The 23,181-nt window shown below is 40.3% G+C and overlaps 1 protein-coding gene across 5 annotated transcripts in view; it reads right to left on the minus strand.

The window, feature by feature from the left end:
• Positions 1 to 23,181, minus strand: part of Wdpcp (WD repeat containing planar cell polarity effector) — a 370,658-nt gene that overhangs the window by 71,815 nt on the left and 275,662 nt on the right. For all 5 annotated transcript variants that reach the window (XM_029554805.1, XM_029554808.1, XM_008850627.3 and 2 more), the window contains one exon: positions 16,346 to 16,448. In XM_029554805.1, the coding sequence (XP_029410665.1) occupies positions 16,346 to 16,448 (103 nt within the window). The remainder of the gene's footprint in view (positions 1 to 16,345; positions 16,449 to 23,181) is intronic.

Consider the following 23,181-nt stretch of genomic DNA (forward strand, 5'->3'; position numbering starts at 1 on the left):
CTGCATGACAAGGGTACACTTACATACATGCAGGCAATGCACTCATACACATAAAATAAAAATAATAAAAATAAAATATCTTTAAAAAGTCTTTTCAGACATGTATCGATTCTTGGTTACCTGATGTTTAGAGTGGTAAATTAAAGTGGTGATGGAAAACTCGGAAGGCATGAATAGAGATTTGAGCGTCACCCCAATCATGTGGAGGTCACAGGAAGAGACTATTGCAATGGAAGTTTACGGTGTTAGTACTTGTGTAGCTGTTAGAGGTTTTTACTACAATCTGACCAGTTTTAAAATCTCTTCCCGTGGACACAAAAAGATGGCATTGCAAACGAGGCCCAGGGCACACTGGCTCCCAAGAGACTGAGGCCATGTGCTGGACCACGTGAGGAACCTTACTACAGAGGATGAATATTTTCCTGACCATAGGTGCTTCTACATTGATCTCAAAATTCTGAACTTAGGACTTGGCAAGTAAGAAAGAGAGTAACTGGAGAGCCAAGATGGTGGTGGGCTGCGAGCAACATTGGCGGCAGTGGCAGCTCGTGGCTCAGGCACTTGAAACATGACTCCACTGAGAAGATGTCTGATGGCTTGTTCCCCTGGCCATGGAGGAAGATGCAGGAACAGCAGACACTGGGAAAGCCAACTGGATCCTTGACCATGAAGTGGAAAACACTTGGGCCTGGCTGCTGGGGCCCTGCAGGATGGAGCTACCCAGGGTCCCTGGCCCTCGTGGCAAGCCCAGCCAGGAGGTGGTAATCACCCCAGTGCACCTCTCTTGCCAGGACCCGGGCCTGCAAGTGGCCACTGCAGTGAGCACTCATGATCAGTCTGGCCATCATCATCACCCAGCAGCTGTCAAGACCTGGCTGCAGTTCTCAGCAGAAAAGGAACCTGAGATGTCTACAGATTTCAGAAAACAAGCTGGAGGACACTGGTGTAAAGCTGCTGTGTGAAGCTGTGAAACATCCCAACTGCCACTTGGGTTGGAGGCCTGTGAGCTAACTGCTGCCTGCTGTGAGGGCCTAGCTTTTGCTTTCACCCACAGTAAAACCCTGTGGGGAATTAACCCATTCGGAGAACATCTTGGACCACAGTAGGTGACTGTGCTGAGTGAGGCGCTGTAACAGCCAAAGCGAGACCTGCATATATTCGGACTGTGAACAACTAATTTTGATGAGGAAACTCAAGTGTTTCTAATCCCTGAGGAAGAGAGAAATCCCTACTGACAATCCTAAGCAGTGTGTAAGAGAAACAGAAAACTGTGAAAATTCCATTCCAAGAAACCTGGGCACATTCTGATCCAAAACCACCTACAAAGGAAAGGGAGTGGACCCCTACTTGCGCCATCTGTGTGTAAGAACTACAGATCACTGATATTTTAATGAGATATGATTTCACAGGCACCCAGTTCAGATATGTTGTGTAAGATGGATGGGGTTTTTCACTTGCTAATAGAGGACATGAAGGTGAGGTAGGTAGGGGTAGAGATGGGGGAGTCTGAATATAATCAAAATACATGGTATAAAATTCTTGAATCAATAATTGTTTAAAAAAATAATCTTATGATTTGACTGCTGGTGACATGGAAGTCAAACAGTAAAAGGTGACCAGGAACCTTAGCGCTCTCCACCAAGTTGCACACAGTCAACTTATCAGTCACCTTATGCTCTTTCTCTTTTGTCCTCTTTTGAAAATAAACACACAGAATATGTCTTCATTCTTCAGCTTGGTTGGATGAGGGCAGTCAACCCAGTAGTTTAGGGATCAAATTGTTTGAAGAACTTTCCTCCTAGTTTCCATTTTCATGCTTATCTGTTACTGCCATTTCTTTAGCCTTTTAAGGAGCATGATTACTGATCCTGGTTGTTAACTTGATGTACCTGGGAAGAGAAACTTCAACTGAACAATTTCCTTCATCTGATTAGATTGTGGGCATATCTTTGGGGCACTTTCTCAATTGCTAATTCATGGAGGAGAGCCTAGCCCACTATGGGTGGTGCTGTCCTGGGGCAGGCTGGCCCTAATATAAGAAAGGTAACTGAGTATGTGCCGGGAAGCAAGCCAGTTGGCAGCATTCCTCCATGGTCTCTGCTTCAGTCTCTGCCATGAGTTCCTGCTTTGGCTTTTCTCAATGATGAACTGTAACCTGTAAACCAAATAAACCTTTTCCTCCTCGCATTGCTTTGGTTAGTGTTTTATAACCTCAAAAGAAAGCAAACTAGAACATAGTTTAGAACTACAATGAATAAGTAATGTTTCTTAAGAATTTTCCCCATGGACGTCTTACTTCCAATGTTGCTATTGTAAAACCCAAGTCGATCTGAGCCTCTGCATTTGTGTATTTAGCTTGTTTTTCAGCCCTTCCCACTGCTAGCTTCTTAAGGCTCTGGAATCACTTGCTTTCCCTGTTGTCTCCTCCCCTTTTTGTGGTTTTGAGACTTCAAAATTAAATGAGGATAACCTCCACTTTCCAGGAGCTTTATAAAATACATCGGTGATCCAGTTCTCAGTAGCCTTGTTATTTAACCTAACATCCGCATTTTAAATTCTTTTTTTTCTGTGAATTTTTTCTTCATTTCGCTTTGGAACCTTCTTGGCTGGTTTTACATTTCTTTACTTCTAAATGTCAAGCTCCAGGGTTTAGTAACTTGACATCTACATTCTACCTTAAAAAAAATTTTTTTTGAGGCAGGCTCTCACCTGAGACTGGCCTGGAATGCACCATGTCCTCCATGCCGGCCTCAGAATTCACAGTCCTGCATCAGTCTCTTGGCTGCTGGGATTAGAGTGTACCATCTGTTCAGAAATTTTATTTTCTTTTTGTTTGCTTCTTTTCTCTTTTCCTTTTCTTTCTTTCATCCTTTTCTACTTTCCTTCTTTTTCTTCCTTCCTTTAAAAATTGTGTGTGTGTGTGTGTGTGTGTGTGTGTGTGTGTGTGTGGTGTATGTATGTATACTTGTATGCGGTTGTGTGGAGGTCAGAGGTTGACATCATGTATCTTCCTCTATCATTCTCCACCTATTTTTTGAGGCAGCCTTGCTCACCGAGCCCAGAGTTCACAGATTCAGCAATACCAGCTGGATGGTGGGCTCCAGGGATCCTCTTGTCTCCATTTCCCCAATACTAGGATTGCAATATAACTCAGGTCCTCAGGTCGAGTGGCAAGCACTTTACCAACTGAGTTACCTTCCCAGCCCCTGCTCTGACCTATTTCCTAACTACATTCACCCTCAAGATACTCCCGTTTTCTCTAATAGCTGTAGTTGTCATCTATTTGATGACAGTGCTCAGATTTATATTTCCCACAAAGACGCTTACGTGAAGTCTGATTCATATATTCCAACTTTTAGGGAATGGGATGGAATTTAGAAATTTATAATTGAAGTCATAAGATAGACAAATACTGAAATACTCAAAACATTCCAAGTTCATTTGCAGAAGCATCCAGGAAAGCCATATCACAGTCACCATTCAAAATGTTAAGACAGTGAAGTAAACCCTCTATTATAAGCACGTAGCTTCTGTTTAGCATGTGAACACCATTTAGTCAACTCCAATTGTAAAAGGTGACTTCAAGTTTCATTAAGTTTTTCTCCATTGTGAGATCACAAGTGACACAAAACAGACTAATGGCATTTTCATATATCTTGCATCAATAAGTGCATTCCTTTTTAATTTTCACTTTTATTTTCAGAGTTTCACACATGAGCACACTGAGTTTTCATCATTTGCACCACTTTCTTTCCCTCCATCTCCTATGTCCCCACCACATACTCCTCTCAAATTCATGACCTCTTGTTTTATGATTACTAAACACACACACACACACACACACACACACACACACACACACACACTCACATGCACACTTTACTGAGTCCAATTAATGTTGCCCATATGTACATGGGTTTAGAGCTCTTAGGCAGGGCACTCAATCAATGGGCTTGTCCCTGAAGAAAACAGATTCTTCTTCCCTTAATAGCCATTGACCGCCTGGAGCTCTTCAACTAGGGGTAGGGTCTTGTGAACCTTTCCCCAGTCCATGCTAGCATTTCTACTGATGTGGCCATGTGCAAACATACTGCTGAGAGTCCATGCGTGCAACATTTCTGTCATATCCATATGACACTAACTCACAGCAGTCTTCCTAGTCTTCTGGCTCTTATAGTTTTTCCACGGGCTCTTCCACGATGGTCCCTGAAGGTGTGAGTTGGACATAGATGTTCATTTGGGGGCTAGGCACTTCATGGTCACTTATTCTCTGCATTTTGACCAGTTGTGGTTCTTTATAATACCCGCCATCTACTGCAAAAAGAAGCTTCTTTGATGAGGGGTGAGAGCTGCACTTATCCATGGGTATAAAGTATTTAGAATACAGTTGGAAGCTATATTAATTTAGTAAAATGGTAGTTGGTAGCAAGTTCTCCTCTAGGGTCTATGATCTCTCCAGCCATGGGTTTTTGGTTAGGTTTACAGTACTTGGTATGAGCATGCCCTAAGTCCAATTAGACAGCTCTTGGTAACTGCCAGGACATTAGTGCCTCTACTGCACCATTGGGACTATCTTGGTAGAATGGTCATTATTGTAGTTCACAGGATTTTCAGTTAGGCAATACTATGGATAACTTTTCTCCCTTGACAGCTTATATAGCAAGCTTCTGACACTTTGAGAGATAGTCCTCAGGGAAGAGGCTTCGAGGTCAATACTAGGTTGATTTCTCTAGGTCCTGCCACGGAAGTGTGTGGTGTCTTCAACAATAGGCTCTTACCTTCAAGTTCTGGGAGGCAACCAAGAGCAATGAAATAGCCTGCATTATTTGGGGGGTTTCTTGGACACTTGCCCACCCCTGACCAAGAACTTGAAGAGAGGTATCCCTTGCCTGGCACTGGGCTGTTTGTTAGATAAGTCTATGGCTCCTGGGAGAACATTATCCTCTGTGTGCTATAACTCCAATGATATATTATGTGATATGATATATGATATATGTAACTAAAATTATATATATATTTATTAAGAAAGCTTGGGTTTCCCTATGGCTTTTTCCAACAACCTTAGTGTTCTTGCCTGCTATATATCCAGCAGAGGATTAATATCTGAATATTGAAAGAACTAAAAAATAAAGAATAATGAAAACAAAAAACCCTATCAGAAAATGGGCTATGGATCTGAACAAGAGAGTTCTCCAAGGAGGAAATAAAAATGCCTATATTTAAAAAAATGTTAAACATCCCTAGCAGTCAGGGAAATGCAAATTAAAACTACTTTGAGATTTCATCTTACACCAGTAAGACTGGCTAAGATCAAGAAAACAAATGCTGGTAAGGATGTGGGGAAAGTGGGAACCTTATTCACTGATAGTGGGGCTGCAGTCACTTTGGAAATCTTGGTGGAGAATTGTAAAAGAGAAACACAGGTCTACCTATGATTCAGCTATACCATGCCTTGGCAAGTTCTCAATGGACTCTATATCATATTACAGAGATACTCGGTCATGTTAATTGTTGCAATATTTACCATAACTAGAAAACAGAAGCACCTTATGATAGAGAAACATTAGGTCCTGAATGCTTCTTACAGGATTGCCACCCGCCTTCCTGGAAATTCACCTCCCACATTGGCTCCTCTGTTATGACTCAATCTTGATCACAGAGCAGTCTCTGAACCAGAGCTCTGCATGATTTAATTGCCCTGAAACCCACCCTGTACCCATCCTTCCCAATATGACTCAACTTCAGCTCCTGACCCCTTGGCCCCTCCTTGAAGGGAGAAAAATATAAAAACCCTGAGTTTGTAGTTATTCCTCCTCCAGATCCCAGGCCATGAGAGGGTGTCCATCTCCTTGGGTCCCCAGGCTGCAGGTAGCTGACCTCTCAAGTTTGTTCCCTAATAAACCCTATGCTCCATGGAGGTCAGTTCTTCTCTCTTTTCTCACCTCATATTTCCTTACAGCTTGGACGTCCATCAACTGATAAATGGATAATGAAATGTTATAAATGTTCAGTTCAAAAGAAAAGCTCTAGTATGACATTGATGCTATGAAGGGAAAGAAGAGAAATGGGGACAGGGGAGGAGGATAAATAAGTACATTCTTACACCACCTCAGATACTAGTTAAAACTCAGGGAAATTCTAAAGAGTTCAAGTTTAATATAGGAGTCCTGTCCAAGGACCACAATCTGCAGACTCTCAATCTCTATGTTTTGTCCATTAGTGATCTTTTGTGTTCCTGGCCCTCTGTTGCATGAGGGATCTGCATTAATGAGAACTGAGAGATTCACTAGTGTCCTCTTTACCCCTGTTCTATGTTCCGTGCACCTTAGGGGTAGAAGTTGCATTGTAGATGTGTTGCTTAGGCCTGGGCAATTGATAGACAATGTCCGTGTGTGACCAACTGTGGTACTAATACAAAAATTCAATAAAGGCAAATAATTAAAAAAGAATTCAATTTTCTTATAGATCACGGCTTCACAGTGAGCTCTTGTATGCCACATTGTGAGCAGATTATGATCTTTCCTACAACCTTAAGTTCACCAAGCAGCCTCAGAATGAGATTTCATGTTTTTAGGGAAACTAATTAACTGAATGCTCTTATACATTGTTTATATTCCATAAGATTTATAAAGACTGTGGATTCAATTCCGATTACAAAAGAAAGATCAAGGGCTCTCCAAAAGATTTTCTGAATTCCTTACATTCAAAGGGTTTCCCTCCAGCAGTTTAATGTTCATCATCAGCAGGAACTACTGAAGGCTTCCTCACATTCCTCATACTTGGTTTCTCTCAGGTGTGTTTCTGTAAACGCTTATTCATGCCTAAATGCTCTGTGAAGACTTTTCCGAAGAACTGACATACATAGGGCTTCTCTGTTTTCTTCTTCCAATCAAGAGATCAGGTTGGATTTTCACATCTGACCTCTTACTGTTAGAGTGGCAGGAAGCCCCCTGGGAGAAGGATGGTCAGGAGAATAAATCTATAGCCTAGATAAAGACCCAGCTTTTCAGTTTTGTGGATGATCAGACCACCCCCAGGAAGGTAGGTTCATATTAAGTTATGCTAAAGAGATGGGCAGAACACTGTTAGGAGATGGAGAACTTTTCCTGTCTAATTCTGAAGAATTTAGAAAATGTAACCTCTCCCTTTCTTCTTTGTATCTCTTTTCTAACCATTTTCCTTAATGCTTTATGCTGCCCCACCATTTTGGGTCTCTTCACCTTTTTCCCTAAAGCTCCTCTCCCCTCCTCTCCGTAAGGGCTCTAGTCCTCCATGTACCATTTTTCTGACCTCCATGCAGACTCTAAATCAGCATGGCTTTAGGGCTTTTTTCTTCTCCCCTCCATTCTCCTCCTCAAGGCAACTGCTGAGATTTATGGCTTGCCTGCCCTGAGGAGTCTTCCTTAAATTCTAATAAAATTATCCTAAAGCTTCTGTTTGAATCCATTCTTAAATTCTTTTATAAATAAAGACTAAGAGCCCTCGAGGGGGACCCCGCTTCTCCCCTGTATCACTATAGCAGCCATATTCTAGTAGGTCTCCAGGATCACAGCCCCTGTATAGGTGTCTCTGAATTCTATCCAATGAGGTACACTCTTCCTAGGTGAAGTACCACATCCTCTAAAGTGCTCAAGTCTTGGGTCCCAGGGCAGGTATGTGTGTCAGAAAATCTTACTCTCCTATTTTGGAGCCTCTGTGTTTCTTTAGACCTTTAAATTTAAGGGTCTTTCAAATTTTATCTTAAAGAGAGTTTAACTGATACAAAACGTTACACCGACCTTCACCTTTGTCCAAGTACCTCCCTATTGCTTTGTTCTCTCTAGCACGTACTCTCCATCTAAAATAATATTTGTTTGTTGCCTATATGTCTTCCACTTGAAGATAAGTTACATGCTTTCCTATGTGCTCTTTCTGTGCTGCTTAGAACAGTGCTTGGTACAAGAACCCAGTAAGTAACTGTTGAATAGGGAAACTAATTAATGAAAGTAACTACTGGGTTTGAGCAAAGTAATGACAGTAAGCAACCATAATCATGCGTTTGGCACGTACTTGGTGGCAGGCGCCATTTTTGAATACTGTAAATATATAAATTCATTTAAGCACACATGAAACATCCGAAGTACCTACTACAATAGCATCTTCTGAATTAAACAGATGAAGACAACTCAAGCACATGGAAGGTTACACACAGCAATGTAAGTATGAACTCAAATAGACTGGCTCCAAAGACTGCACCCATGACCAAGGAATAGTGACCCTTGGTAAGAGTTATAACCAGACTTCAGGAGTTCAAGGTATAAGGAAGCACTAAGGTAAGTCAAGTTCACCTATGAAGAGTCAACGGGTTTGGAATAACTAAATGAAAAATCAAACTAAAAATTACACTACTACAAAGTTCAACTAGAAATTCAAGACAAACAATGATAACCAGGCATATGGACCTGTGTGTGAGCAAACAGGCACTGTTCCTTTTTAAAAAGCATGTATTAATTATGCATAATAATGGGCTTCCCTGTGATACTTCCATATATACACAATGTAATTTGATCATATTTGCCCCCATGACCTTTCTTGCCCCTTCATCTCCTGCTGAGCCCCCTCATCTCCCCAGCCAATGCTCCATTGTCTTGTCTTTTCCTTCCCTCCCTTCCTTTACTCCTTTCTTGTGATCCACTAGGTTTCATTCGGGTTGCTTACAGGAGCATGAGTAGGGAGCTACTTATTGGAGCCTTGGTACTTGATCAGTGGCTATACCACTGAAGAAAATCTCTCTCCCTCTCCTGACAATCATTAACTGCATTTATAGTCTCAGGAAGGGATGGGGCCTCATGACCCCACTCGGTGATAGGGTGTGGATAGGTCCAATCTTGTACAGGTCTTGTGATGATAATCTCAGCTGATGAGAGGTCATAAATGCAATGGTCGTGTCAGGCCTGGATGAAAGCATTCCTCATATTCCACCCCTTGCCCCAGTTCTTACATTCTTTCAATCCTCTCTTCCACCACATTCCCTGAGTCTTGGAGAGGGTAATACAGATATCCCATTTAGAGTTCAGCTTTCAACAGTCAGTTATTTCAGCACTTGGACCATTTATGAGTCTCTGTAGTAACCATTACTCCCTAAGCCTCCTTGACCAAAGCTGACAGCAGTACTGATCTATGGGCATAAACAAAATATTTAGAAGATAATCTGACAGGCTTATCATTTCTATTTAGCAAAATGACAGCAGTAGCTTCCCCTATGAGGGCTTATGACCTCCCCCACAAGGTGCTTTTGACCAGGTTTACAGGAACAGATGCGAATTCCCTTCTGTCGAACAGATCTCACACCCAATCAGAAAATGGTTGGTTACGGATATAACAGACTTGTCACTACTATACCAGTCTTGCCTGGACAGCTGGGAGTGTAGCATACAGGGTCCAGAGCTGTGTTAAGACTGTTGATAACAGTTCGTCAATGGCCTTCATAGCACCTTCTCGCACTATGAGTGCTAGCCAGCCAGGAGGAAATTGCCAGTGGGGAGGAAATTGCCAATTCAGTTCCAACTTGATTTTTTTTATGTCCTACGACCAAAGCACACAGACCACTCTTAAGAGTTCTATCTCTGTACACACACTTTTCTATTTTATATATGGCTGGTTGTTTCAATTTATAAATTAAAAAATATATTATAAGAAATATGAGCTTCTGGGGCAAGATGGTAGATGAAAAGCTGTTACCCTGTGACTCTGAATGAGAAAAGTCAGATGGGTAAGAATAAATAGACTTCAAGAAAGGGGAAAAGCATCAGGAATCACAGAAGAAAATAGGACAATTGAAAGGCAAGGAGAAACAGAAAGGCTATGTAGCAAAATGTAGGAAAGAGCCTATGGCTCCTGCTCCAGCTCCCCAGTGTGAGCGTCCATGGTGGGGTGGGGGTTGGGGGAGGGTGGCTAAACCACATCCAATTGGCAAGCAGTCCTCGTCATAGGATAAACCGAAATTCTCACAAGGCTTAAATCCAGTAGAGGGCTTGATTTGACAGTGACACCCTCTTTGTGGCAGTCCAGCATTAATCTATTTTTTAACAAAAATAACAACAAACTATTTTGTCACTCCCTGTATCTTAAAGTGCTGTAGCCAGGCACCATGTTGCTTGGGGTGAGGCGGGGCACTTAATTTTTGAGGCTGAGCTACCGTGGGGACCTGAAAACAACAGTATACTAGAGAGCCTGAGAACACCCTTCCACAGTGTCTGGGTGGGAGGCAGCCAGGAGTCACTTTTAGAGAGGAGGGTTGGGCCAGGACATTATTAAAAAGGTTAGGCTTCAGGACACTCAGGCTATAAAGGGCTTTAAGGGTGGTGGCTCTGTTCTCTGTGGTAAGGAGCAGATTGAGAATAACAGGATAGCCACCATCTGAGGAGAACTGCTGAGCCAGGGCCAGCAGACTGTGCATCCTCCAGAGCTGTCATCTTGCAGTCTGCTGCCAATGCGACTGAGATTGGTGAAACTCAAGTCCAGCTATTACTTGATTTCTGCAGCCTCTGTTCACACAGGTGGTTTGCTATTGGGCAGGATTTGAAAGTCCTGAGCCTAGTTTTCCAGTACAGACCTGAGAACTTTGGTTGCTTTCCTTGTTCTCCAATATAATCTAGGACATTACCTGTGCCCCACCCCCAACCAGCACAACACACGCACACACACACACACACACACACGTACACACATACACACACCCCTCAGTTCTCAAAAGAAGATATAAAAATAGCCAGTAGATATATGAAAAGATAACCTTCAACATCCTTAGTCAACAAGAAAATATAAATCAAAACTACGCTGTGATTCCATTGGAGTGGCTACCATTAACAAAATAACCAGTGACAAATGCTGTTGAGAATTCAGGGAGAACAGAACCCTTATACAATCTTGATAGGAATATAAAATAGTTATTATATATGTGATAGAGTACATTAAATTGGGTGGGGAGCAATACAGGAAGGTACAGTTAGGGGAGAGGATATATTTATTTATTTATTTTTTAATTATCATTTTATATTATGTATATGAGTGTATTGACTGCATGTGTGTAAGTGCACCTGTGTCATGCAATACCTGTGGAGATCAGAAGAGGGTGTCAGCTCTCCTAGAACTGGAGTTATAGATGGTTGCTAGCTGCCATGTGGTGCTGGGAATCAAACTCAGGTCCTCTGCAAGAACAGTCAGTGCTATTAAACACTGAGCCATCTCTCCAGCCCCACAGGGGAGGGGATCTAAGCACTATCAAATTATATTGTATGAAGCCAGGCATGGTGGTTCACACTTTTAATCCCAGCACTTGGGAGGCAGAGGCAGGCAGATCTCTGTGAGAGCGAGGTCAGTCTGGTCTCCATAGCAAGTTCCAGGACAGCTGGGGCTACAGGGAGACCCTGTCTCAAAAGGACAAAAAAAACCTGTGTGAAAACTGCAAATATTTGATTAAAAAATAAGGTGGAGGGTCATAGAGGAAAAACCCTACTGTGTTGACCTCCCCCAAACCCATACATAAACACACAAACCACACAATAAAAGGGGAAAAAGGGAGAGTAGCTGTGGTACTTGAGGGAAACACCATTTTATCATTTGAATTGTTCGTCAACAAAGAAATGTGCAAACTCGAAGTAGTTATATTTGCCAGAAAACACTCTGCTGGAATCCACAAACTCAGAGGTCGCTTGTTTATCCAATGGCCAAGTATTTCCTTTTTTTCTGAGTAAAAAGATTTTCCTAGGATTTAAGCATTTGCACTCAATTCTTTGGTAAGTAATAGGAAAAAAAAAGATGATACACTGCATAAATATTTAAAATATTTCTTAGTTAAAACCTTTTTAGCTGGGCATGATGGTCCACATTTAATCTCAGCACTCAGGAGGAAGAGATAGGAGGCTCTTGAGTTTGAGGCCAGCCTGATCTATATGGTGAGTCCCAGGGCAGCCAGGGCTACATAGTGAGATCTTGTCTCAAGACAAAAATAAATAAATTACAAAAACCTGAAAATAATCAAATGATTTGAAAAAGAATCACTACTTAAAATATTTATTATTTCTTGAAATTCCTAACTTGAGTCTTTGTGATATGTTATACTCAGGCATATCAAATTATCTTACTTTGAATAAACAGAAGAAAGGTTATAAAAACTTAGCACACATAATGCCTGATGTGAAGATATTTGCCAGATATTTCTTCTGCTTCAGCGAATCCATTTCTAATATCTGGACTGCTACCTTGAAAAACTATTCATTTCATAAATAGTGAAATGAGCATCTCTATGCATTTTTGAGGTGCATAGTACACACTCATGAGTACATCTAATCCTGAAAAAGACAGGAGTTTTAAAAGAAGTATTTTTCTCTTTCACATTTTATCTGTCTCTTGTCTTTGAATATTCATGCATGTGTACAACTTGTTTTACTTCTTAGTCTTACAGAGAACATGGTTAGTATCTGGTACAAGCGCAATTTAGCTAAAAATAAAGAATAAGAACTAACCGAAATTCAGTAGAAAATTTACCCAGTATTTGTAAAACAACATACCACTCATGAAAATCTAAATAGCCTAGAGTCCTTCTAATCATGTTTTTTTGCAGTTATTGAGGCAACCTGAAGAGAGAAGTCATGATGTTCAGGTAATACAAGAGGATATCCCTGACTGAAGAAAAATAGCATACACACACACACACACACACACACACACACACACACACACGGGCGCGTGCCCCACATCTCCATTAAACTGTTTGGTTTCAGTAAGCAACTTGACTAAGCAACACTTAATCTTATATTTTATTATAAATACAGCTTTAGGTCAAAACACCTGCTAAACAAGCAATTCGGTTCCCTTTAATTCAGGGGAATGGCACAGGTCTCCCATTCATAAGAGGAGTGCTCAGGATCTACAGTGAAAACTTCTGTGAGTGTAACTTGCCTGGTTATGACAACTGAAGTCAGAGAGTTAAACTTTTCTTTAGAAATGTAAGTTTAGAACAAGACACTATTTTTAAATTTTTCATACAAGACTATATTGTGCACTGAGCAGAACCCCCATGTTTCCCGCTCCCCATTCTCCTCTCCTTCTCCCTCTCCCCTCTCCTATTAGTCCCCTTTGTGTGCTTGAACAGTTTCATGTCTACCTTTATGTCACACACACATGATTTTATGCATCTCTTTAGGTATCACAAATGAGAGAAAACATGATTTTGTCTCTGAGACCAGCTTACTTCTTCATATGATTGTATTCACTGTCTCCATTTTCCTGCAAATGACAGTCTTTATTCTTTATGGCTGAAAAATGCCATATATATTCATATATAGATATAGATATATATGAAATCCACCTCCACACTGGCTTCCACATAGCCAGACACTTTACACTCCCACTAGCACTGTGTCCCTTATTTCCACATTCTTGCCAACATTTGTTATTTCTTTTCTTTGACATTTTGGTTGTTGGCCTTAGCCTTTAATGGCTACGTCACCTCTCCAGCTCTATTTTTTAATGACTGTCTGTTCTCACTGGAATACGATAGTATCTCGATGCTGATTTGCGTTTCTCTGATAGCTACTGGGTTGGCCATTTATATTCCAACTTTTCAGAACTGTCCATTCCCTTAGCCAGGCTAATTGCTGATTTGGGTGTTTGATTTCTTGTTTAGTTTTTGGTAGAACAAGATACCTTATAAGCAAATCTTTACTTTCATCCATGTATCATCTATTGAGAATAATTTCCATGCACCTTTACATAGTACCATGATTTTACTAAAACCAAAAATGCACCTTAGGAAAAAGAAAATGGACTAAAAATCAAGATTTTTGAATAATTTTTAATGATATGCGACTGTATTGCTGATATACTGGTAAACAAAAGCAAGAGGACTGTACCCTAGAGATGGCCAAGTAACCAGAAGGACCCTGGTAAAGGATAGCTAGCATGCTTTGCCAGTCCTGGAACATAATCAGAATTGTTAAGAGGGAGATAAAATTCATTCTGTGCTTTGTAGTCTTTTGTTTAATACCACCCTAAGAATATTCCAGACAGAATACTTTACCTAATACCATACCTAACACCTAACATGGAATATTCCGAGGGTGCCATCAGACAAGAGCTCACAAAATATATTTAGCCTGGGCTAAGAATGAAAGTACAAAAGAAGAAATCTTCTATAGAGTTTACATTGCACTACAAATGGATGTCAATGTGACTTCTCAGGCTTACACTGCAGATGACACAATTACAAAAGTACAATCTTCTTTCAAAGAAAACTGTATTGGATGCTCATCCCCATATGTAATGAGGAGTGTGGAAACTTAAATAGGTAGGAATTAATGCATAATCAAAAAGAATCAATAAAATCTGTATTTTATAGGTGTTCTAGCTCATCACTCAATGTTTATTACTACATGCTAGATATTCAGTTTTAAAGGCATTATTAATAGCTAGCTATTGAGCTTTAATCTTTGCCAGATACTTTTCAAAGCATGAATCAATTAACTTAATCCCATAATAATCTACAACATAGGTACTAATAATACCATGTTGTAAAAAGGAAAGCCAGGCACAGAGAAGGTAAATTCCTTGCCCATGGTGTTGGCAATAATCTGTCTGGTGCAAAGACTAGATTCAGCTTTCTTATCATACCATATCCTATAATTTCTAGCCCAGCCATTTTTAAATATTTTATTATTTTTATTCTGTGTGTATGAGTGTATTACCTGCACATGTGTAAGTGCACCTGTGTTGTGCAGTGCCTGCGGAGGTCAAAAGAGGGTGTCAGATTCCCCTGAAACTAGAGTTACGGATGGTTGTCAGCTGCTGTGTGGGTGCTGGGAATCAAACCCAGGTTCTCTTCAAGAGCAGTTAGTGCTCTTAACCACTGAGCCATCTCTCCAGCCCCATTCATCCATTTTTATAAATCTTTGCAAGTTTATCTCTGACATTTAACACAACAGAACATATGAATTACTTAGGGAATAGATGATAAGGGAGTAGAAATACCTAAAATAATCAAGTAGCATAAAATCAACAGGTGCTGTAGATAGGTCAACAAAGTCCATGCTGCCTTAACTTAAAGTATCATTTTATTATACCAGACAATACCAATTTTGGTTCTTCAAAATATTTTCTAACTATAGTCTCATCTTATGCATTTCCTTTGTGTTAGCTCCTCTTGTCATGCTAATGAGCAATATGAATTTTCACATAGTACTGAGAAGCAAATAGAGAAGAAATAGAAGAGATCAAATGTTTTAAGAATCTTCCTGCAACCACTAAATACTTAAGGTCAATTTCATGTTTTATAGGCATTAAGCATGTGGCTGTGTTATGTCAGACCAAAATTGATTATCTCTTTTTCCCCTATTTACACGGTACAAAAGTAAACATCTTTGACTGCTATGCCCTGGTCAAACTGCTTGGTTTCCTTCAGTACCACCTTGCAGATCGAGGTCTCTAGTGGTGTTAAGAGAAGATGAAAATTAGTGACTTAGGCTGTAAATGCCACAAACACCGAGCATGATGCAACCTGTCAGTGGAGACACCTGCTACAGTATTTTTATGCACTTCCAAAGTGGGAATCTTTTCAATGTTGCTTTCATAGGAATCATGCAGACAAGAGAAATCAATTCTTTTATAATCCTGAGGGTGCATTTTCATAACCTTGGACTAGAAGTACAAGAGGAACAGGAATTTCAATAGCCAATTAGCAATCCTGGAACACTCAGAGAAACTGAGCTTAGAAAAAGGAAGTGCACGAAGAAGCATTTTTAAAGTTTCCTTTTTTTATATAACTTAAATTTTTTTTATGTGTATGAGTATATTGCCTGCATGTCTATGAATGCACCCGAGTCGTGCAATGCCGTGGAGGTCAGAAGATGGCGTTGGATTCCCCTGGAACTGTAGTTAAGGACAGTTTGTAGCCGCCATGTAGGTGCTGGGAATTGAACCCAGGAGTGAGATGGTTCAGTTGGTAAAGCGTGACCACCTGAGTTAAGCCTGGGACGCACATGGTAGGAGAGGACTGATTCCTACAAGCTGACCTCTGTTCTTCACACATGTGCTGTGGCATGCAGACATGTACACACAATAAAGAAAATGTAACAAAATGAGCAACGTATTTTTACATTATGCTAAACAGTGACTACAGTCATCACTGATGATCATTCCATAGACAATTCCAACTTGTTCATCAACATTGTAGCATTTCTTGATTTTTTTAAAGACACCTTATTTTTTACAAAGATCATAATTCATATTAGTCAGTGTCCTATAAATACACATGATACTAAGTATCTATTAAAAACAAAAAGCACTTGTAACAAACTGGCATTCTTACCAACTCCAGAAGATATCGACTCTATGTCGATGTCAGCAGCCCTTTTTCTCGCCACCTCAGCCAGTGCCAGCTCACCCTTATCTAGGGCAAAATAATGAATATCCTTTGGAAACAAGGAAAGAAGAGGTTGATTAAAAAGTAATTGCAGTAAAGCTATAAAAGAGAATTTAAAAGGAAGAAATATTGTTCAGATTACACAATAGATATGACTGCTGAATATCTTTTTCTATTTGAAATTTAACAGTATTCTTTACCAGAAGATAAATTTTCTTAGAGATCACAGTTGTAACTAATTATAGCATACCAAAGCGGAAAATAGATGTTTTTTTTTTTTAAAAAAAACAAACTGACGTAGTCAGTTTTATTAGGAATTAAAAACCTGTGTGTGTGTGTGTGTGTGTGTGTGTGTGCGTGCGTGTGTATTTAAGGAGTTAATGTCTAAGGGGGTGTCTACACACATGGACACAGTTTTTTTTTAAAAGCCAGTGAGTCACTATGTGGCCCAGGCTGGTCTCTTGAGCTCAACTGATCCTCTTTCTGCCTTCCAAACATCTGGTTCTATCTGCAAGTGCCATTGTTTTGGCTCTGAGAGAGCTTCTTAACAATATATTATGCTAAGTTCTGTACAAGGAATATTATCTATTTTACGTCCGGTAACAAATAATTAGTACCTACACATACCAGGCAGTGTGCTGGAGAATACAGATCAATTATAATTCCAGTCTCAAAAAATTTTGAGCCTAGTAGTGACAGATTATTATAAAACAATAGTTAATTTTTAAAAGCTGTGATAGATTTTAATGGCAGTTATTTGCACAGATAGGCACAAAAGAGGAGGAGCTGATCCTTGCTATGAATGTTGGATGGTTTGTAAGAATTATGCTAAGAGGGAAAAGAAGGAAAAACAGCAATGTAGGAAGGACATCTGGTGCATATATGCAGAGAAGCTTGGGAACACAACTTGGTCAGGCAATGGTAGCTCTTTCAAACGGAAGGAGAGCTAACTACATGGGAGGAAGCAGTAGAAAAATTATACAAAGTAAGTCCAATAAGCACAACAGCTGAGAACTCTCACGCAGCATGATCACTAGAGCAAAAATTCTACTGCAATAAAGATGGAAAAAGAATATAAACAGCCAGTTTATAATGAATAAATATAAATGGCCTATAATTATGTAAAGCTATTTCATATTATTCAAATAAATGTAAATTGAAAGAACCAATTTCTGATTTAAAAAACTTATACAAATGTACAGGAAATAATGTCATATTTTGATATATGTACAGTATGCAATGAATCACCAAATCAGGGTAGTTAACATTCAAATTGGCTATGCTTTAAAAGTTAATAATTGGTTGCAAAGCTTTGGGGAAGAATCACATTTACACAGAATACAATTACTTAAAACTCCATAGATCAGAGATCAGTAAACTATGGCCAATGGGCCAGAGATAACCTGTAACCTGTGTTTCATACATTCTTCAACTTTTTGATGCCTTCCACATTTTAAATGTTGGAAGAACTATGTTTAACCAATGTTGGTGAACTTTGAAGGGTTCTAGAATTAGACTTCCTTCAGTCTTGAAAATGCTTTAAAGTAAAATTACAAGGCAAAATTGCTTATATGAAACATACTGTGATAAAATCATTTTGATAAGAATTAACATTGCTTGAATTGCAAGTAAGGTCAGGTCTGCACTGTCAAAAGACATTTTTTCAAAGTGATAGCTCCATTCCTACACAAATTCTCAGAAATGTATTCTAACTTCAAACTACAGTGATGTTTTTCAGGTCTCTATGCATGTGTAGAGAAAATTTCCATATTCCAAAATCCACTTAGTATGTAATTAAGGAACTTCAATTGGAAGTGATTTGCAATGTAATGACATGCTAAGAGACAGTCTAGCCTTTAGTTAATAGAATTCTAAAAGTGCCTTCCAATCTGTGAATGCATCCAATTAAAGCCATGTCTCATGGGTTGATATTGGCATTTAGCAGCACCAATATATACATGTAGAAAGATTTAAAAAAAACTACTTTATTTATTATTATTATTATTATTATTATTATTATTATTATTTTGTCTTTTTGAGACATGGTCTCCTTGTAGCCCCAGCTGTCCTGGAACTCACTATGTAGACCAAGCTGGCCTTGAACTCACAAAGATCCGCCTGCCTCTGCCTCCCAAGTGCTGGGATTAAAGGCGTGCGCCACCACGCCTGGCTATTTTTTTTATTTCATGTATATGAGTGCACTGTCTGCATGAAGGTGGGTGCACTCATGTCATACAATCAATCCCCTCAGAGGTCAGAAGAGGGCACTGGATTTCCTGGAACTGGAGTTACAGACATTGTTAGCCACCATATGGGTGCTGGGACTTGAACTCGGGTCCTTTGCAAGAACAGCCAGTGCTCTTAACCACCAGACAATATCACAGTTCAGCACTAATAACTAGACATTCACGGTAAATTTGTGTTAGAGAACACCTCTCAAAGGCTCCATTCTTCATATTTGTAAGGCTGGGTTACAAAAACCGTACCCGGTATACACAATTTTATGATATTTAAAATTTAATTAATAAAAGATTTATGCCTGGGCTAGGGAGAAGGCTAAGCGGGTAGAGCACTTACTGTACAAGTGTAAGGAGCGAGTTTGGACATGCAGCAATCATGTAACCGCTGGGTGGGTACTGTGGCCTGCCTGTAATCCCAGCAGTCTGAAAGCAGAGGCAGGGGGTCCCCAGAGCAATCTGGCCACTTAGACTAGCCATAAAGGTGAGCTCTCAGTTCAGCTGAAAGCCCCTATTTCAGTCAGTAAGGTGGAGAGTGACTGAGGAAGAGTCCCAATGGGTCTTTGCATGCATACACACGTACTCCAACACACACAAACATTAATACACATATGTAACCACAACATAGACACAGGCACATGCACAAAATGTTCATGGAAATCTGTTGCTTCTCTTGTGATGTAAGTACACACATAATAATCTTAGTTTTGCCTATTGACCCACAAACATAATATTTGTAATCAGGCTGGTCATTCATAGAAAGTTTTCTGACCCTTATTTTAAAACTGTATCAAATTTAAAAATCCATATATTCTTTGTAGGAGGAACCTTAAAGATAATGATAGGATAACATATGTCCAAGTTTGAGAAATGAAGTACTGTCTATAAAAATTGGAAATAAATATGCTGAAATAAACACTGGTTTTCCTCTTCTAATAGTAGCATGGAAGTTTCATAATAGTTCCTTTTATTCATTGAAAAAAATTAGTAATAACTTAAAACACTATCATATTCAAATTCATGTATATTTTTAATCTAAATTCTCAATATTCTATGCCTTTCTTACTTGGATTTCCCATTTCTGGTATCAAAATTATATACATTAGCCTTATAAAATGAATTACATGACTCTCTCTTGTGAAATTTGTATTTGATTTTTTACTGAAAAATAAATGCAAATATTTGAGAAGAAATTACTGTTTTTGAAGGACATAAATTAATGTCTAGTTAAAACACAAACACAGACCTGCTTAAGAGACTGACTTAAGAGACCCGGCTGAAGAAACTATATATCATAAAGATATTAATCCTAGTCCTCCCAAAGCTGAAAATTTCATAGAACTTCAAACTAAACCCTTTCAAGGAAACTTGAAAGTTGATCTTAAAATTCATGCGAAAACAAACCATAAATAATATTCAAGACTTACTGTAGTTAATATCAAGACTACATTGCAATGGAACACAGGAATAGAAGCCAAAGAAAAACATATCCATATATTATTGTTTTACTTGTGCGTTACCACTATGGTTAGTAGTATTATAAGTGTTGGCGCTAACGTTTATTCCCTACAATTATTTGTAGAACATTCTGTCTCTCTCATTTTCTGATTCTCCAAATTCTGTGGTTTCTCCTTTTGATTTTTAAAATTGTTACAGGGAATTAGGGTCATTAATTTGAAGAGGGTAAGCATTAATACTTCCTTTAAATTTTTTATGTTTTTTAATTATGTGTATGTGTGTGTCTATTTAGGGGTATGCGCACATGAGTGCAGGTACCCACAGAGTTAGAAAAGGGTGCTGGACCCCATGGATCTGGAGTTACAGTTACAGACAGTTGTAAGCCACCAGATGTGGGTATTGGAAACTACAAGAGCAGCAAGTGCTCTTAATCACTGAGTCATCCCTCCAGTCCCTAACACTTTTTAAATTGGTATAAATGCCATAAAGTTCTTTATTTTTAAAAGATTTATCATTAATTAATTAATTTATGTTTGTGTACACATGTGATGCTTTCTCTTTTTTCTTTCTTTGTTTCCTTCCTTCCTTCTTTCCTTCCTTCCTCCTTTCCTCCTTCCTTCCTTCCTCTTTCCTTCCTTCTTCCTTCCTTCCTTCTTCCTTCCTTCCTTCCTTCCTCCCTTCCTTCTTCCGTCCTTCCTTCCTTCCTCCTTCCTTCCTGCCTTCCTCCTTCCTTCCTTCCTCCTTCCTTCTTTCCTTCTTCCTTCCTTCCTTCCCTCTCTCCCTTTCTCTCTTTCTTTCTTCTTTCTTTCTTTCTTTCTCTTTCTTTCTTTCTTTCTTTCTCTCTCTCTCTCTCTCTCTCTCTCTCTCTCTCTCTCTCTCTCTTTCTTTCTTTCTTTCTTTCTTTCTTTCTTTCTTTCTTTCTTTCTCTTTCTTTGTACACATGTGTGTGATGCCTAAAGAGGTCAGAGAGGGTACAGATGCCCTGGAGCTGCAGTTATAAATGGCCGTGAACCACGTGACGTGGGTGCTGGGAACTGAACAGGATCTTCTGCAAGAATGACAACTGCCTTTAAGCCCTGAGCCATTTCATTTCTCCAGTTGCCTCGGTCTTCTATTTTTAATCTTCGTGTTTGGAAACACATTATGTAGTCTAGTTACCTGCTGATCCACTCGTGAGTTTCCTTACTATTCATGAATGTCAAAGTGGCCTTCAGATCTGTTAAGTCTGCTCCTATAATTTCATGCTCCTCAGTCTGACAGACTTCATGGATCTTTAAGGTACGACATTTATAGTTATTTATATCACCTCTTAATTTTCTTCTGACTTCACTTACTTTTTAGCTTTTAGATAGTTTTTAAGCTTTGGAGTCTAGTTTAAATGGTGCCTGTAATATAGTTAAGCATGCTAAAAAAAAACCCTCTGGAAAATTATTATAGTCTAAATGAATCAAGAAAATAGGGCTCAAGGAAGAGATAAGGTTTAGGCTGGAAGAGGTGAAGGGAAACCCAGGCAGCACTAGGCAGCAGGCACACAGCCGGGCCTGGGAGGGAGCCAGTGGGGTAACCTAGGCCATCAGAGATGAAGTACAGACCAGCGAAAGGTCAGGTTAGAATATAGAACAGGGTTTGGAACCAGGAACTCTGCCAGCACACAAAGGAAACAGGTTTACTTTGACTGACCACTGCGCCTGTCTGTTTCTTCCCCTGCCTGAGCAAACAGATACAAACAACCACCCTAGAAGTGGAAAGAACCCCACACCCTGCTGAGGAAAAAAAGCTGAACAAACCTCTACTGAAAGAAGGACGATAAACTATATTACCACCCACCGTACACACAGACACAAACACACACGCACATACACGCACGCACGCACACACACATGCATGCAAGCATGCACGCATGCACACATGGAGAAAAACACCTCAATAAACAAAGTCTAGATGCAAAAGTCTGAATGTTGATATATAAGTAATAAAAAACCAAGACATAGCTCCTTCAAAAATTATCAATCCTATAGTATGGGAGAGACTCAGACAAAATTCCAAAGAATTAAAAAGAAGTATTATAAACATGTTCTTAGAGATCAGTGAGGAATGCATTCCAGAGCACAAATAGCTGAATGAAATAAGTCAATCCATGATATGAAAATAGACTTCAATATAAAGAAATATGGATGAGCTCTGCTTTCCTGGGCCTGCAGGACCCGCAGGCCTCTCTCCAACCTGTAGGCTTCTCTTGGCATGGTAGGTCGATTGGGTCCCCCATGCCTTGACTCCCCCAGACTCACTCACCCTCCAATCTCCCACAGTGGTCTCTCCTCCTAGCCTGGATCCAGTCCAATTCCTTGTCTTGGCACCCCAGACACCTGGGGAACCACCACTGCTTCTTCCTGATCCTGTGCATCCAGAGCAACACAGTTCCTTCTCAGGTCCCCAGGAGCACTGCTTCTGGGCCTGGCCCTGCCCTCACCTCCCTCTGCTTCCCTGGGCCTGCAGAACCCACAAACCTCTCTCTCCTGGGTAAGTCAATTGGGCCCTCCTTGCCGTGATTCCCCAAGCCTCACTCACCCTCCTATCTCCCACACCAGTCTCTCCTCCTAGCCTGGGGCTGTCCCACTCCTTGTCTTGGAGCCCCAGACACCTGGGGAACCACTACTCCTTCCTGATCCTGTGAATCCAGAGCAACTCAGTTCCTTCTGGGGGCCCCAGGGGCATTCTGGCCCTGACCTTTCCTCTTCCTGGTCCTCTGCATCCAGACCAACCTGGCTCCTCAGTGCAGTCCCCAGGGGAACCTGGGGCTGCCTCATGCCCCCATCTTCCTTTGCATCTCTGAGTGGCATGGCAACCACCTGCCCTAGACCAGCATCTTTCTTGGGCCCAAATCCCAGGCCAGTCCAACCCCCAAATTCCTGAGGCCAAAATCATTCCTGGAGGGATCCAGACCTTAGGAGAAAGCCTGAGAGCATCTGATCCTCATCTGACTTGGGCCTCTGTGGGAACTCCTGAACACAAAAGAAATCTGGCCACCTCAATATAAAATCAAAAGAGGGAACCAGAAGCTTAGAGGAACCAGCTTTTCATGCCCAA

Source organism: Nannospalax galili, unplaced genomic scaffold (assembly GCF_000622305.1).
Source record: "Nannospalax galili isolate Female #2095 unplaced genomic scaffold, S.galili_v1.0 scaffold805, whole genome shotgun sequence".
NCBI classification, from domain to species: Eukaryota; Metazoa; Chordata; class Mammalia; order Rodentia; family Spalacidae; genus Nannospalax; species Nannospalax galili.